This window comes from Anomaloglossus baeobatrachus, chromosome 3 (assembly GCF_048569485.1).
Source record: "Anomaloglossus baeobatrachus isolate aAnoBae1 chromosome 3, aAnoBae1.hap1, whole genome shotgun sequence".
NCBI lineage: Eukaryota > Metazoa > Chordata > Amphibia > Anura > Aromobatidae > Anomaloglossus > Anomaloglossus baeobatrachus.
In genome coordinates, this window is record NC_134355.1 from 143,832,933 (window position 1) to 143,847,792 (window position 14,860).

General features: G+C 40.4%; 1 protein-coding gene across 4 annotated transcripts in view; it reads right to left on the bottom strand.

The window, feature by feature from the left end:
* LTBP1 (latent transforming growth factor beta binding protein 1) overlaps window positions 1–14,860 on the bottom strand; it is a 528,942-nt gene that overhangs the window by 37,389 nt on the left and 476,693 nt on the right. For all 4 annotated transcript variants that reach the window (XM_075339498.1, XM_075339499.1, XM_075339500.1 and 1 more), the window contains 2 exons: window positions 3,616–3,780; window positions 3,344–3,430 (listed from right to left, as the gene is read on the bottom strand). In XM_075339498.1, coding sequence (XP_075195613.1) covers window positions 3,344–3,430; window positions 3,616–3,780 — 252 coding nt within the window. The remainder of the gene's footprint in view (window positions 1–3,343; window positions 3,431–3,615; window positions 3,781–14,860) is intronic.

Here is a 14,860-nt window from a genome sequence, read left to right on the forward strand (position 1 = left end):
TCCGGACTTCCGCCCTGGCCTTTTGGACCCCGTCTTTCGTAGTTGGGTTTTGGGGGGTAGATTCAGAGCCTGCCATCTGGGAGTGGGTGGCAAATGGCCCTCTCTTTCTGTTTTCAAAGGCCTTCTGTTGTCGGACCCTCTGTGGACATGTCGGGCTATGCAGTTAAGGCACTACCTGTGCTCCCTCCCCTGCTTTGCTCAATTTGCTGGTCCTCCTATGAGGTTTGAAAATTTGTGCCTGGGGAGGGTGCTTCGGCACCCCATCTCTATGGTATACACTATGTTGTCTTTTTTTTAATCAGATCTTTTTTTTTATTAAACATTGGTACAAGGGTACAAAACAGAGAAATGATCATTGCATAACATAAATGTACATTATCATGGTAGGTTGAACGTCATCGTATTATGCAGAACTATACAATTACTCCTCATACACATTTATGATAGTATGTTGATTTTCCATAAACTAACCAATTGAACTACTTAATTTCTTCATACACTATGTTGTCTAACCCGAGGGATATGCCCCCTCCGGTTTATTTGTTGCAGTGGGAGAGGTATCTAGGAAATGCTTTGTCGGATATGCAAAGAGATAAAATCTTATTGCTCGCGCACAAAGCATCGATCAGCTCCAGACTGCTGGAAGGCAATTTTAAACTGCTGGCGAGGTGGTACAGGGTCCCAACTAGACTGCATAAGATGTTCCCCTTGGTGAATCCTCACTGTTGGAGATGTGACTCAGGTGCATATCTTCTGGCCCTGCCCCTCTCTGTGGCGGTTCTGGTCGGATGTGGGGGAGAAAATCAGACTGGTGACTGGCACATTCGAAACATTAGGCCCAGAGCTGTTTCTTTTACAGTCTTTGGAGTCTTCTGCTCCTTCGAACAAGCACCCATTGCTGAGATTCTTGGTCATGGCCGCTAGGTCGTGCATTCCACTTGGTTGGAAGTCTACTACCCCCCCTCCCACACTGGCACTGTGGGTCTCAAAGGTTAATGACCTCTTGCATATGGAGGATTTGTCGTCATCTCTTAATGACAGGTACGAAGCTTTCTATAGGACATGGTTTCCATGGTTGGAGTTCAAATAATTGGCTGATTACACTAGGCTTCTCTCTGACCCACAGGGGCACCGCGACAGCTTGGGGGTATGATGCCCTTGGAGAAACTCCCCAACTTTCTCTCTCAACTAATTTTTTTTTTCCCTCATCCCCCTCTCTTCTTTTGTCCTTCTCTTCTTCTTTGCTCACTACTTTCTCTAGGTTTTGCTTCTTTTTTGTCTGTTTTCTCCTTTATTGAGGGTCCTTCTTTGTAATTTCTAAAATTTGGCCAGACCTGAATCGTTTAGAGGTTGGGATTTGTAAAGGGTTATTCATTGTCTGTGTGCACTCTAGTGCTATGTGTTTGATATATATTATGTAGCTCCTTTGGAAGCTTACTGTCCTCTTTTCAGTTCTGGGTTTGTCTTTAAAATAAAGAATTAAAAAAAAAAAGTTTTGTGAATGACCTGTGATTTAGTAATGCTCAATGCACCCCTAGAGAAATTTCTTGAGGGGTGTAGGTTCTAAAATGGGGTTACTTGTGGGGGTTTCTGCTTTTTTACCATGTCAGGGGTTTTGCAGATGTGACATGGCATTTACAATCTATCCAACCAAATTTACAATCCAAAAAAACAAATTGTGCTGCTTCCTTTTTGAACTGTGCCATTAGAACAAACACAGAAGTTTTTGACTACATATGGGGTACCACTGAATTCGGGAGAAAGTGTGTAAACAATTATGGTGTCCATTTTCACTTATTATACCTTGTGAAAATTACAAACTTGGGGCTAACCACAACATTTTAGTGGAAAAAAATTTAATTGTTGTTTTTACGTCGAAATTTTGAAAAACTCCGTGAAGCATCTGTGGGTTGAAAATTCTCAACACACCTTTAGATGGATTCCTTGAGAAGCTTAGTTTTGAAAATAGGCTCAGGGATTTATGCAGTTTTGGCATGTCAAAAACAATTTTTGATTATCACAGCCAGATGTTAAAAAAGTTCTGTGAAGTACTCGTGGGTTCAAAATGTTCATCACACCTCTACATTAATTCATTGAGGTGTTTAGTTTCCAAAATGAGGTCACTTGTGGAGGTTTCTGCTGTTCTGGTACCTTGGGAGCTCTGATAATATGACCTTGGTATTTGCCAAATTACGCGCCAATTGCCAAATAGCGCTTATTCCCTTCCGAGCTCTGCTGTGCACTCCAAAAGTAGTCTTTGACCTATGGGATATTGCCATGTTCAAGAGAAAGTGCTTAATAAATTTCAGGGTCCTTTTTCTCCTAATACCCCATGTGAATATGAAAAATTTGTAGCTAAAGCAATATTTTAGTGGAAAAAATTACATTTTTTATTTTTTTTCAATCCACATTGTCTTAATTCTCATGTAGTGCGTGGAGGGTTAACGAATTTCCTAGCAGCAGTTAAGAATAATGTGAGGGTTCAGTTTTTTAAATGGGGTTACTTCTGAGAGTTTTCCAATATAAAGGCCCCTGAAAGATCCTTAAAGCCTGAAAAGTTCTATAAAAAATTAGATTTGTAAATTTCCTTGAAAAAAAAAAAAATTGATGCTAAATTTTAATCCTTCTTACATCATAACAAAATAAAAGGATGTTTGCAAAATGATGCTAAAGTAGACATGGTAAATGTTATTTATTAACTATTTTGTGTGGTGGGACTATCTGGTTTAAGGATAGAAACATTGAAAGTATGAAAATTGCAATTTTTTTTTATCATTTTTATCTAATTTCAGATATCTTCACAAATAAAATATGTATCGTCTTAAATTTACCGCTAACATATAGTACAATGTGTTAAATAAAAAAGAAGAATCACTTGGATGTATACAAGCATTCCATAGTTATTACCACAAAGTGACAATGGTAAGTCTTGAAAAATGGGGCTTGGTCATTAAGGGTTTTAGCTGTCCTGTGTCAGTTATAATCACACAAAGATCTGTATGAAATTGGGAGAGCAGAGAGCGGCCATCACATATCACACTGGTAACACCTTTCATTTAAAACAAGCCCTCAAGGCAGATTCTCATGTAGATCTGTGTAGGGCCCAAAGATCTGAAAAGCTCATTTACATATCAAGAAAAATGTGGATTTCTCTGGAGTAAGATGTTGAATCACAAATATCAAAGCGTAATTTTATTTAGCTGTCTATGACCTGTGTGCCCATATAGACGTCTTAGGAGTGTTGGTCCTACTGACAGATTCCTTTTAAGAGTACATGTTTCCCAAACTCATGTCAAGGGGATACATATTTGATCTATGTAGAAAATGCCATGTAGAGACTAACCTTGGTAAGTTAAGCCATTTCCTTCGTAAAGGGATTCTTTAGAAGGGATGTAGCCTTTTCCATCAGGGCACAATACGGCATACTCATCTAGGAGAAACAAAGTCCAAGTTTAGATATTGGTTTTTATTCAACATATATATAATTGAAATTTACTGTCTTGTGGACTGATATACAATAGTTTTTTTCTTAATACAATTTGTGACTTGTATAATCGACCTCTATGTGATATAATAGCGATATAGGTGTTTCTCAAAGTCTGGCTCTTTACATACCAGATCCTAAAACAGGACATGGAAACATCTCGCAGGTATCTCCCCAGGCGGCTCCCAACGTACAGCAGCATTCTTGCTTGCTGACATTTACAGTGAGGACATTCTCGCAGAAGTTGACATTATTGAGATTATAGTAGCACTGCTTTACTTCTTCATCATAATGATCTGTAAAAAAAACCAAAACATTCTTTTAGTACTGAATAAAATTTTCTAAAACACTTCCATCCAGGAGAAAGGAACATTGAGATATTTCCACATGGCTGATTAATATTGTCATCTTTAAAGCATTGCTCTTCACCACAATAGTATCTACAAACTACCACATAGTACATTTATGTATGAGGTGGCTGTGTGCCCCCACAAATAACTGTAGTGTGTGAGCCCTGGGTTGTACGGCGGTTTCTAACTCCGAGATGAGATTCTAAAGGGGTGTACACAAATGAGAGTTCAACTGCTTTACTCCCAAGGAGGAAACAAGCTTGATGGTTACAGGGTCTTATGTGAAGCAATGAGTTTGGCAGTCTCAAAAGTCTTACAAAGGGAAATAGCTTAGTTTAATGGATGCCGAATGTTGTTAGATACAGCAATGGGTTTACATTTTAACAGTTTACCAACACTTAGAACAGTTGGTGGGAATCTCTTTGGCAGCTCCTCATTAATTTTCAGCCTCTTGTGTCTCTGACAATGCAGTACAGCACATTATCACAATGCTTAATACAGCCTTCTCTTCATTACTATTGTAGCAGTGACGTATGAACCTGCTTGCCTGGAAATTTGTGAATTTTTGAGCCTACTTTCAAGGTCACCAACAGTCCCTCACACTCAGGCAACAGTCTTCAAGCCATCTCTGGTGTGGCAACCTCCTCACTGTGATAATCTTTTTCCTGTTGGTGGATTTACTTTTAACTCGAAAATAATCCTTTTCTGCTCCCTCCCTTTAGTAAAATCTTTGCGCTCTCATATTGAAGTACTTTTTTGATGTATTGGTTTCTTGTACTTGCACCTTGGACAAATTATGCTAACTAAAGTTTAGCCTGGAGCTTTATACATGCCCATTGTGCTCCTCACTAAGCTCTATGGTAGACTTTATAGCCAGTGCTACTCACACCCACTTGGTATCTAACTGTAGCACAGGCATTTCTCTTTCGCTGTATAGATTCTCTTCCTCCTGTCTCTCTGCATGTTTTTTTTTACTTTTACCAGTGGTAACACAGGTACTTTATGCTTTCTGGAAAGCTAACAAGGTATGTGGCAGTAATTACAGGGCTGGCATGCTGCTATTCAATGACCCAATAATTTTTACCGGTACCTCAGTGCACAATGCTAAAAAGACATACCATAAAACCATTGCTTCTACTAAGTGTCACATTAGACCTCATCACTGCCAATTATTTGTTAGGCATCTCTTTTTGGGTACATATTTCCCATATACTAAATGTCTATCATGTCTCAATAAACTTGCATTACATCCTAATTATTCTAGTTAGTGGTTGTGAATATCCCAAAAAAAAAATTACAACATGAAGTACAGTCATATTAGTTGCTATCTATTAGGAGCTATCAGCTCCTATGAAATTGCTAGCAAATTCAACAGTGATAATCACTACCTGTTGCTATTTTATTTAAAAAAAAAAAGCCATCGTAAGCAAGTATAAAAAACGCCACTATCACTGGTAACAGCCGTGATTACCAACCTCTGGGAACTGTTGTACGGCAGCTACAAGGAAAATGTTATGTTTTTTGTTTAAGCCCTTAAACTTATGAAAAAAACTTAAAATACTTGGGAGTCTAAGGGGAGAAATTTCTCTTTGTGGAGAGTGCCAAGCCAATGTAAGGAGACTTATAAGCCATGCAATGCCCCACTTGGACTTTAAGTATTGCTACATCCAATAGGTGGTGCATACAATTATCATAAACCCTATCTAAAACTTAACATTTATTCTTAATTTGATTCTAAAAGGTATGTTACCACATTTATGTGAATAGGTAATTATGTGCACAGAAGAGAGAGGGAAATAATCCCTACAATATCCACTCCCTCCTGTGCTCTACCTAGCCGTGGAGGTTGGCACCCTAAAGATACGTAATGGCGCCCCCACTCCTCGACGACTGTCCCTGCTATGACCCTATGAGTCCCTAGCCAAAAAGATAAAGTGCAGTGCATATAATTAAAGTGCAGTGCAAAACCATAAAGTGATATTGTGCCAGGATAAAGCTCACAATCAACCTCTAAAGATAAGAGGCCGCAAAATTTTATCAACAAATTCTCATTATAGCAGGGATGTAAAACTTAGCTTATGCTGCCTCAACGCGTTTCCCCATTTCATGGTTCATCAGGAGGCCGATATCCATCTATTGTGGTATGATCAACCTGTGGCAGCCAGTGTGCTGCCAGATTCACATGATGCTAAGGGGGCCACCAGGTGATAAATTTCCCTTATAACCCCTCAGGTGTCCTCCAAGTCCAGGTGCTAGCCAATAAGCATTAAGGTTTCCAATTACCTTATTCGCTGTCGCCATGTGTCCAGTTGCTATTCCTCCACCAGTCCCACAATGGTGCATGCGTTCACTTCCACGTTCCACACTGGAACGAACAAGAGCACCGCCCCCAAACACGTGGGCCGCGTCACTGTGCTCCAAGGGGATGATCCCAGGACGCACGCAGACATGGCATCCCCACTCCACCCCCAGGTAAGATGGGTCCCGCATTCACTTCCACGTTCCTCATTGGAACGCATGCGCATCCCGCCCCCATGATGACGTGGGGCCACGTCAGGCGCGCGTTCCAGGGGGCGGGTCCCAAGTGCATACAGGCGCGACGTCACCTACTCCTCCCCAAGTCTGGGAGGATCCGAGACGCATGCCAAAGCGGCTGGGCAGTATAATAACCTTATTACTTCCGCGTTCCACAGTGGAACGCATACCTCTGACACTTCTGTGTTGTACATAACCGTGCATTGATTATTCTAACGGTCTATACACCTATAACCCACACATGTCAGAGCGGACGGGTAGGGGGGGGCGGGGAGGGGGGGGGGGAGGCGCATGATGAATTTGTTACTAGGTGGACTTAAAATAGTGTAGTTATATTAGAGATGTGTCAAAATAACATGATACCCTTTATTACACTCTGGATCTTGGAGGACATCTGATTAGATACATAAATGAATAAATGGAGGACATCTGATTAGATACATAAATGAATAAATGGAGGATATCTGATTAGATACATACATGAATAAATGGAGGACATCTGATTAGATACATAAATGAATAAATGGAGGACATCTGATTAGATACATAAATGAATAAATGGAGGACATCTGATTAGATACATAAATGAATAGGAGGACATCTGATTAGATACATAAATGAATAGGAGGACATCTGATTTGATACATAAATGAATAAGGACATCTGATTAGATACATAAATGAATAAGGACATCTGATTAGATACATAAATGAATAAGACATCTGGGATAGGATCCTTGACCCAAAACTATATATGTGGATCGTATCTTACGCCCCTTTGTTGATGCCTTACCATCATTCACCAGAGACACTATGGACCTGTTGAGGAAGTTGGAGGGGGTGTCTGTAGGTAGGGATGTGCTGCTGGTTTCCATAGATGTGGAGACGTTATACAGCAGCATCCCACATGAGAAAGGACTAGAAGCAATGCGGCATTATCTTGATAGCCGCAACAGTGAATGTATCAGACACAATTGCTTCATGGTCGACTTAATTAATTTCATCCTGCGGCATAACTTCTTCATCTTCAACAGGAAGTACTTCCACCAGCTCAGGGGCACAGCTATGGGGAGCCCTTGTGCTCCCTCGTACGCCAACCTGTTCCTGGGCTGGTGGGAGGAAACCACTGTATTTGGGGATGAGGAGGTCTGGTGGCACTCACGGATCATGTTATGGTCCAGGTATATTGACGACGTGCTTGTACTATGGTCTGGGTCGGAGCAGGAATTTGTGAACTTTGTGGAGGTCCTTAATATTAATGATCTGGGACTTAGGTTCACATCGGAGCATGATTGGACACGTCTTCCATTTTTGGACATTTTAATCACACGTGGAACTGATGGGAATCTTGAAACAAAAACATTCCGCAAACCGACAGCCACAAACAATTTATTAAACTTGGAAAGCCACCATCCCCCTCCTCTGAAGAAGGGTATCCCAAGGGGTCAGTACCTCAGACGACGTAGGAATTGCTCCAGGTTGGATGATTTCAGAGATCAGGCAAATGACATGACTAGAAGGTTTATGGCTAGGGGTTATCCGAGGGAGGTGCTCTATCCAGCACGTAAACATGCAGAGAGGCAAAATAGGGAGAGTCTCTTGAACCCTCGGGGATCACACGAGGATGGGGACTCCCTGACTAGACTTATAGAGACATTTGACTGCCAAAATGGCCGTATTTTTGAGATTCTGAAGAGGCACTGGGGGGGTGCTGCTGGCAGATCCAGACATTAACAAGTTTATTCCCCAGAAGCCAAGTATAACCTAAGGAGGGGTCGTTCACTCAGGGACCATCTTGTACACAGCTTCTACAGGAAGCCCATACCAACGGGGACGTGGCTAGAAAGAAAGGTGTGTGGATTTTTTCGCTGTGGGGACTGCTCTTATTGTGGCTATATGAGACCATCTAAGTCTGTCAAGAGCTCAAGAAACAGCAAGGAGTTCTTCATTAGGGATTTTGCTAACTGCAAAACTGCGGGTGTCGTCTATGTGGTTACCTGCACCTGCCCCCTGGACTATGTGGGTAAGACGAGAGAGTTCCGGAGGCGGGTGGGGGAGCATTTGGGCGACATCCGCAATAAACATGATACCTCTTTGGCCAGGCACATGAATGATAAACATGGGGGAAACCCACATCAGGTGTCCTTCTGTGTCATGAAGGTTGTCAAGCCTAATCCTAGAGGGGGTGATTTTGATAAGTGTATACTTCAGAAAGAGAGCGAATGGACCTTCAGACTGGATTCCTTAACCCCCAAGGGAATCAATGAACAGTTATCCTATGCGTGTTTCTTGTAACAACAGGGTGGTCCTAAGATGGAAATTCTGGCCTTAGCTGTCCTACTTATAGGATAGCATGATTTATTCATTTATGTATCTAATCATATGTCCTCCAAGATCCAGAGTATAATAAAGGGTATCATGTTATTTTGACACATCTCTAATATAACTACACTATTATAAGTCCACCTAGTATCAAATTCATCATGCGATCATTCATCATCAGACCGTTAGAATAATCAATGCACGGTTATGTACAACACAGAGGTGTCAGAGGTATGCGTTCCACTGTGGAACGCGGAAGTAATAAGGTTATTATACTGCCCGGCCGCTTTGGCATGCGTCTCGGATCCTCCCAGACTTGGGGAGGAGTAGGTGACGTCGCGCCTGTATGCACTTGGGACCCGCCCCCTGGAACGCGCGCCTGACGCGGCCCCACGTCATCATGGGGGCGGGACGCGCGTGCGTTCCAATGAGGAACGCGGAAGTGAATGCGGGACCCACCTAACCTGGGGGTGGAGTGGGGATGCCATGTCTGTGTGCATCCTGGGATCATCCCCTTGGAGCACAGTGACGCGGCCCCACGTGTTTGGGGGCGGTGCTCGCGTTTGTTCCAGTGTGGAACACGGAAGTGAACGCATGCACCATTGTGGGACTGGTGGAGGAACAGCAACCGGACACATGGTGACAGCGAATAAGGTAATTGGAAACCTTAATGCTTATTGGCTAGCACCTGGACTTGGAGGACACCTGAGGGGTTATAAGGGAAATTTATCACCTGGTGGCCCCCTTAGAATCATGTGAATCTGGCAGCACACTGGCTGCCACAGGTTTATCATACCACAATAGATGGATATCGGCCTCCTGATGAACCATGAAATGGGGAAACGCGTTGAGGCAGCATAAGCTAAGTTTTACATCCCTGCTATAATGAGAATTTATTGATAAAATTTTGCGGCCTCTTATCTTTAGAGGTTGATTGTGAGCTTTATCCTGGCACAATATCACTTTATGGTTTTGCACTGCACTTTAATTATATGCACTGCACTTTATCTTTTTGGCTAGGGACTCATAGGGTCATAGCAGGGACAGTCGTCAAGGAGTGGGGGCGCCATTACGTATCTTTAGGGTGCCAACCTCCATGGCTAGGTAGAGCACAGGAGGGAGTGGATATTGTAGGGATTATTTCCCTCTCTCTTCTGTGCACATAATTACCTATTCACATAAATGTGGTAACATACCTTTTAGAATCAAATTAAGAATAAATGTTAAGTTTTACATCCAATAGGTGGCTCTAAAGTTCAAGTCCTCTTCCTCTCTGAAGAGGCTGTTTGAAAATGCTTGTAAAATACTGACTTGGTATACAAAGGTTTTACAGACAAATACTAACATATCTACAGAACACAGAGATGGCAGAAATGCCCTTGGTATGTAACAAAGTCTAGCCAGTATAACTCCTTACGCACCCTACTGCTTTTCTTTCACTTGAAGACATAATCTAGGAGAAATGTTTGATAAGGAACAGAACCTCAACATACCCCTGGCAGAACAAAAGTTTTTCTTGAACAGATCTCATGACCAGCTTTTGAGGAATTCATGGCCAAGTTAGTATTACTGCACGTTTAACTAAAACATTATTTTTCTTACTTAAATGTCTGGAGGGAAAAGTGCAGCTATCCAGCAAATACAGATGGCAGCAAAGAAATATGCCTTTTGTTGGAGATGTAGTAAGTTTTATTAACTCAGATTTTTTTAAAAAAAATACATCCTTTTTTAGAGTTATTCCTTCAATCATTTTATCCAGTATTAACATTTTTCTTCAGGTATACAGTGGGTACGGAAAGTATTCAGACCCCTTTAAATTTTTCATTCTTTGTTTCATTGCAGCCATTTGGTAAATTCAAAAAAGTTCACTTTTTCTCATTAATGTACACTCTGCACCGCATCTTGACAGAAAAAAACAGAAATGTAGAAATTTTTGCGCTGCTCTGCCTTCTGATATCAGCCGCGGCCAGGTACTGCACATCTGCCTTCCATTCATATCAATAGGAGGCGAATGTTCAGTACCCGACCGCAGCCGATATCAGAAGACCGAGCAGCGTCGGAGCTGATCATTTCCAGCTGCCTGCTGCTGCTGCCGGGACCGAGTGCAGCTGAGGGTGTAGAGTGTCAGACCCCAGCCGATCAGATATTGATGACCTATCCTATGGACCACTTTAAGTATAGTTCTAAAATGGAATGAATCGACACATAGAAGTTGGAGGAGGAGGAACTGGTTTAGCACTATTCTCATGAAGACAATGGACATCAGGGTAGTAATAGATGTAGCAACCAATTTTGCCAGTTAAAGGGAATCTGTCACCAGGTTTTTGCCACCTAATCTGAGAGACAAAGACACTGATTCCAGTGATTTTTTTTTATTTTCTCTTCCTTCCCACTAATTTTGTTTTAACTGCTTTTTTTCATTTGTCATAGGGCACCTTGGACCTTACCCATTCAGAACCTTGCACTTCATTCTTCACAGATTCTCACTGTTATTTTTACACGTGTATTTTTATTTTTATTACTATTATTTTCAATTTTTTATATACATGTTTTATTAACATAAGCCAAAAGGTTTTTCTAAATTTTTGATACTTTTGATCAGAACCAAAAACTTTTTTTTGCACTTTTTTCCAACTTGTTTTAACATCTGAATGTATCATTTTCCACCATTGGTTTATTAGTATCTTCTCTGTCCTTATTATTGTTCACTTATTTATTTGTTCACTTATTTATGTATGGGTGTACTAAGACCCAGAATAAACATTGGTTCATTATTTGAAGGTTGTGTGTATATTTATACAGGATTGGTAGCACAATACTTTATCCAGGCTACTGTGTTCCACATTTTTTTTAGATATATATTTATTTATCATTCTTTATGTTTATTTTTATTTATTCTTTATGTTACTATATATATTTGCCTGATTACATCGCTCCATTTGCTATTCTTATTCACATGGACTATCTGTTTATTCACTGCTCTTATTTGTATACTGTTGCATTACATTCAGGCTCTTCTATGCACAAGCAACTGCAGTACTGGTCTTCCATTGTCCTTACCCCCTTCATGACATCATTAGCCACGTTCGTCACTTTAATGCGGGATTGCGGGGCGAGCCCACATCTTTCCCCGCACATGTCTGCTGATTAGATCAGCAGACATATGCAGCTAACAGGTGCAGGTGGATCTCTGATCCACCAGCACTGGTTAATCCATTAGATTGCGCTGTCAAACTCGCGCGATTTGACACGTGCCGGCAGGGACTCTGCTTTTCCTTATCGCCATCGGCATTCTCATGACACAATCAAGGGGCGCTGTTATAATTCACTTCCTGTGAATGCCGGCCGAGCGCTGGCACTTATTGGAGATCAGCGTTTTATGTTGATCAGAGCGATGTTAAAGCATCGCCCTGATCTACAGAAGTGATCAGACAGTGCAGGCCTAAAGTCCCCTATTGGTACTAGTAAAATCATTAAATATTGTAAGAAAAAAAAACAACAACCTAAAAGCTCAAATCACCCTTCTTTTACCCCATTGAAAATAAAACAATAATCACACATTTGATATTGCCGTGTTCAGAAATGCCCAATCTATCAAAATATAAAAACTATTAAGTTGATCAGCAAAGGGCGTAACAAGAAAAAAAAAATCAAACTGCCAGAAAGACGAATTTTTTTTTTTTTGGTTGTCACAACAGTGCATTAAAATGCAATACCAGGTGATTAAAACACCACATCTACCCAAAAGTGGTATAATTAAAAAAATCATCTCAAGCTGCAAAAAATAAGCCATCACTGAGCCCCAATCCTGAAAAATGAGAACGCTACGAGTATCAGAAAATGGTCCCAAAAGCAATTTTTTCTTATTTATTTATTTATTTTTTTACAAAGTTCAGATTTTTTTTCACCACATAGATAAAAGTAAAACTACATTTGGTATCTACAAATTCTTACCGACCTGGGGAATCATATATCCAGGTCAGTTTTACCATATAGTAAGAATGGTGAAAAAAAAACCCCCAAGAAAAACAATTATGGAATATTGCATTTGTTTTGCAATTTTACCACACTTGGAATTTTTTCCCGTTTTCCAGTACAATTTGGGGCAGAATGAATGGAGCTGTTCAAAAGCACAACTTGTCATGCAAAAATCAAGCCCTCATATGGCTATATTGACAGAAAAATAAAAAAGTTACGGCTCTTGGAAAAAATGAAAAACGGAATATCGCCAGGGGCTGAAGGGGTTAAAGCTGCACATAACTGATTCCATAGTGTAGTTCAGTATACGATATCACAGTGTGACTGCATAGATTCAAATATCTATATGTACTGTACACATAATACGGATATTCATCTGCTCGCACTAATACCAGATGCTTTATTGTCTGGAAACTAATAAGAAAAAGATCGGAAAATTAAATTGTTGATGAAGCTGGATGAAACACGAGAAAAATCCAGCATTCTCCAAAGTTTTGTGGATTGTAATGAGGGAAATATAATGAAATCTACTTTGTAAAGCGAGACATATGGCTAAAGTAACTTAAAAGGATTTAATAAAGTTGGAAGGAAAATCCAAATTCGCACCACAGAAATGTTAGAAAACAATAGTAACATATATATCAACATAAAAACTGATTTGGGGGCTATAGATCAAGGAAGTCTACAGTAAGTAGTGTGAATTTTCATTTTATATCAAAACAGAAGATGAAACCACAAGCCGGTGTATAGTACTTAACTTAAAAACAGTCTGTGGAGTCCGGCATGCAAAATAATTTGCTGACTGTGGGGATTTTTCTACATAAATCATAGTATTGTTCATATTATACTGTCACCTTGTAGATTAGCAATCACACTGACAGGGGGAGCCTTTACACAACACAATTTAAGTTGTAAAATTCTGAAAATATTGAAATTTGATTTACTGATTGTGACAACTTAGACAAAAAATATCTAATTTCTAATTGTGTGTGACTTTATATTTTCATGGATATCCAGAAAACAGAGAAAAAGAAATTCTCATTGGGCTATACTATATGGGTGTTTTGTTGACACCTCTCTCGTTCTTGGCATAATTGCCAACTCAGATAAATATTGCATTACTATATATTTAAATCAGAAAAATATCAACTCCTACCTCTTGAATAGTGATGAGCGAACCTAAAGTACGGGTGCAGTGTAGGGAGAAAACATGCAGCTGGAGACACAGAAAGATCAAGCTGAGCTTTCTAACAAGTCTTTTACTTCACGCTAGAGCGGAGCTCACATCTTCACTCATCAGTACTGCTGTATATTTTCCCACTATTATTTATATTAAGGAGTGAAAAACAGGAATCCTTCTCTGTGTGTTCTGTATGGGGGACATCATAGCAGTTATTCTCCTCCCACTAGTTCAGAGTCAATTGCAAATTAAGAGATGGAGTGTTCAGGGTGGCACAGTGGCTCAGTGGTTAGCACTATAGCCTTGCAGCGCTGGGGTCCTGGATTCAATTCCCACCAAGCACAACATCTGCAAGGAGTTTGTATGTTCTCCCCGTGTTTGCGTGGGTTTCCTCCGGGTACTCTGGTTTCCTCCCACACTCCAAAAACATACAGATAGGGAATTTAGATTGTGATCCCAATGGGGACAGTGTTGTCAATGTATGTAAAGTGCTGTGGAATTAATAGCGCTATATAAATGAATAAATATTATTATTATTTAGCAGAAAAAAAACTGGTGAAAATGCAGGATACAAGTCATATAAAGGCCAGTTATAGTGGTGTTCCTCATATGCACACATCAGTCTATTTCCCACAACAATAAACTGTCCGGTGATTCCATACACATTAGACTGTCAGCCAAATCCATCGATATTGGTGGGTTCATACGAGATATTAATCTAATAAGCTTGAGATGCCACCGGTGACCCTAAGTTTAATGGATAGTGTTTAACATTATAAGTAAGATGGAAACAATATTAGGCCATAATTTTTTCATGTGTACGAGGCAATCAGAAGTGGCAGTTTCCCCAATCCATGGTGGCTCAGTGGTCCTTTTACCACTATGGAAGACACCAGTGTTATAAATGACACATGGTAGGTACAGGTAAAATATATCTTTGTACCTTGTTAGCCAGTAGAGATAAAAAAATTGTTTAAAAGAACTGAGAGTCCTCAGTGGTTGATACCTTTAA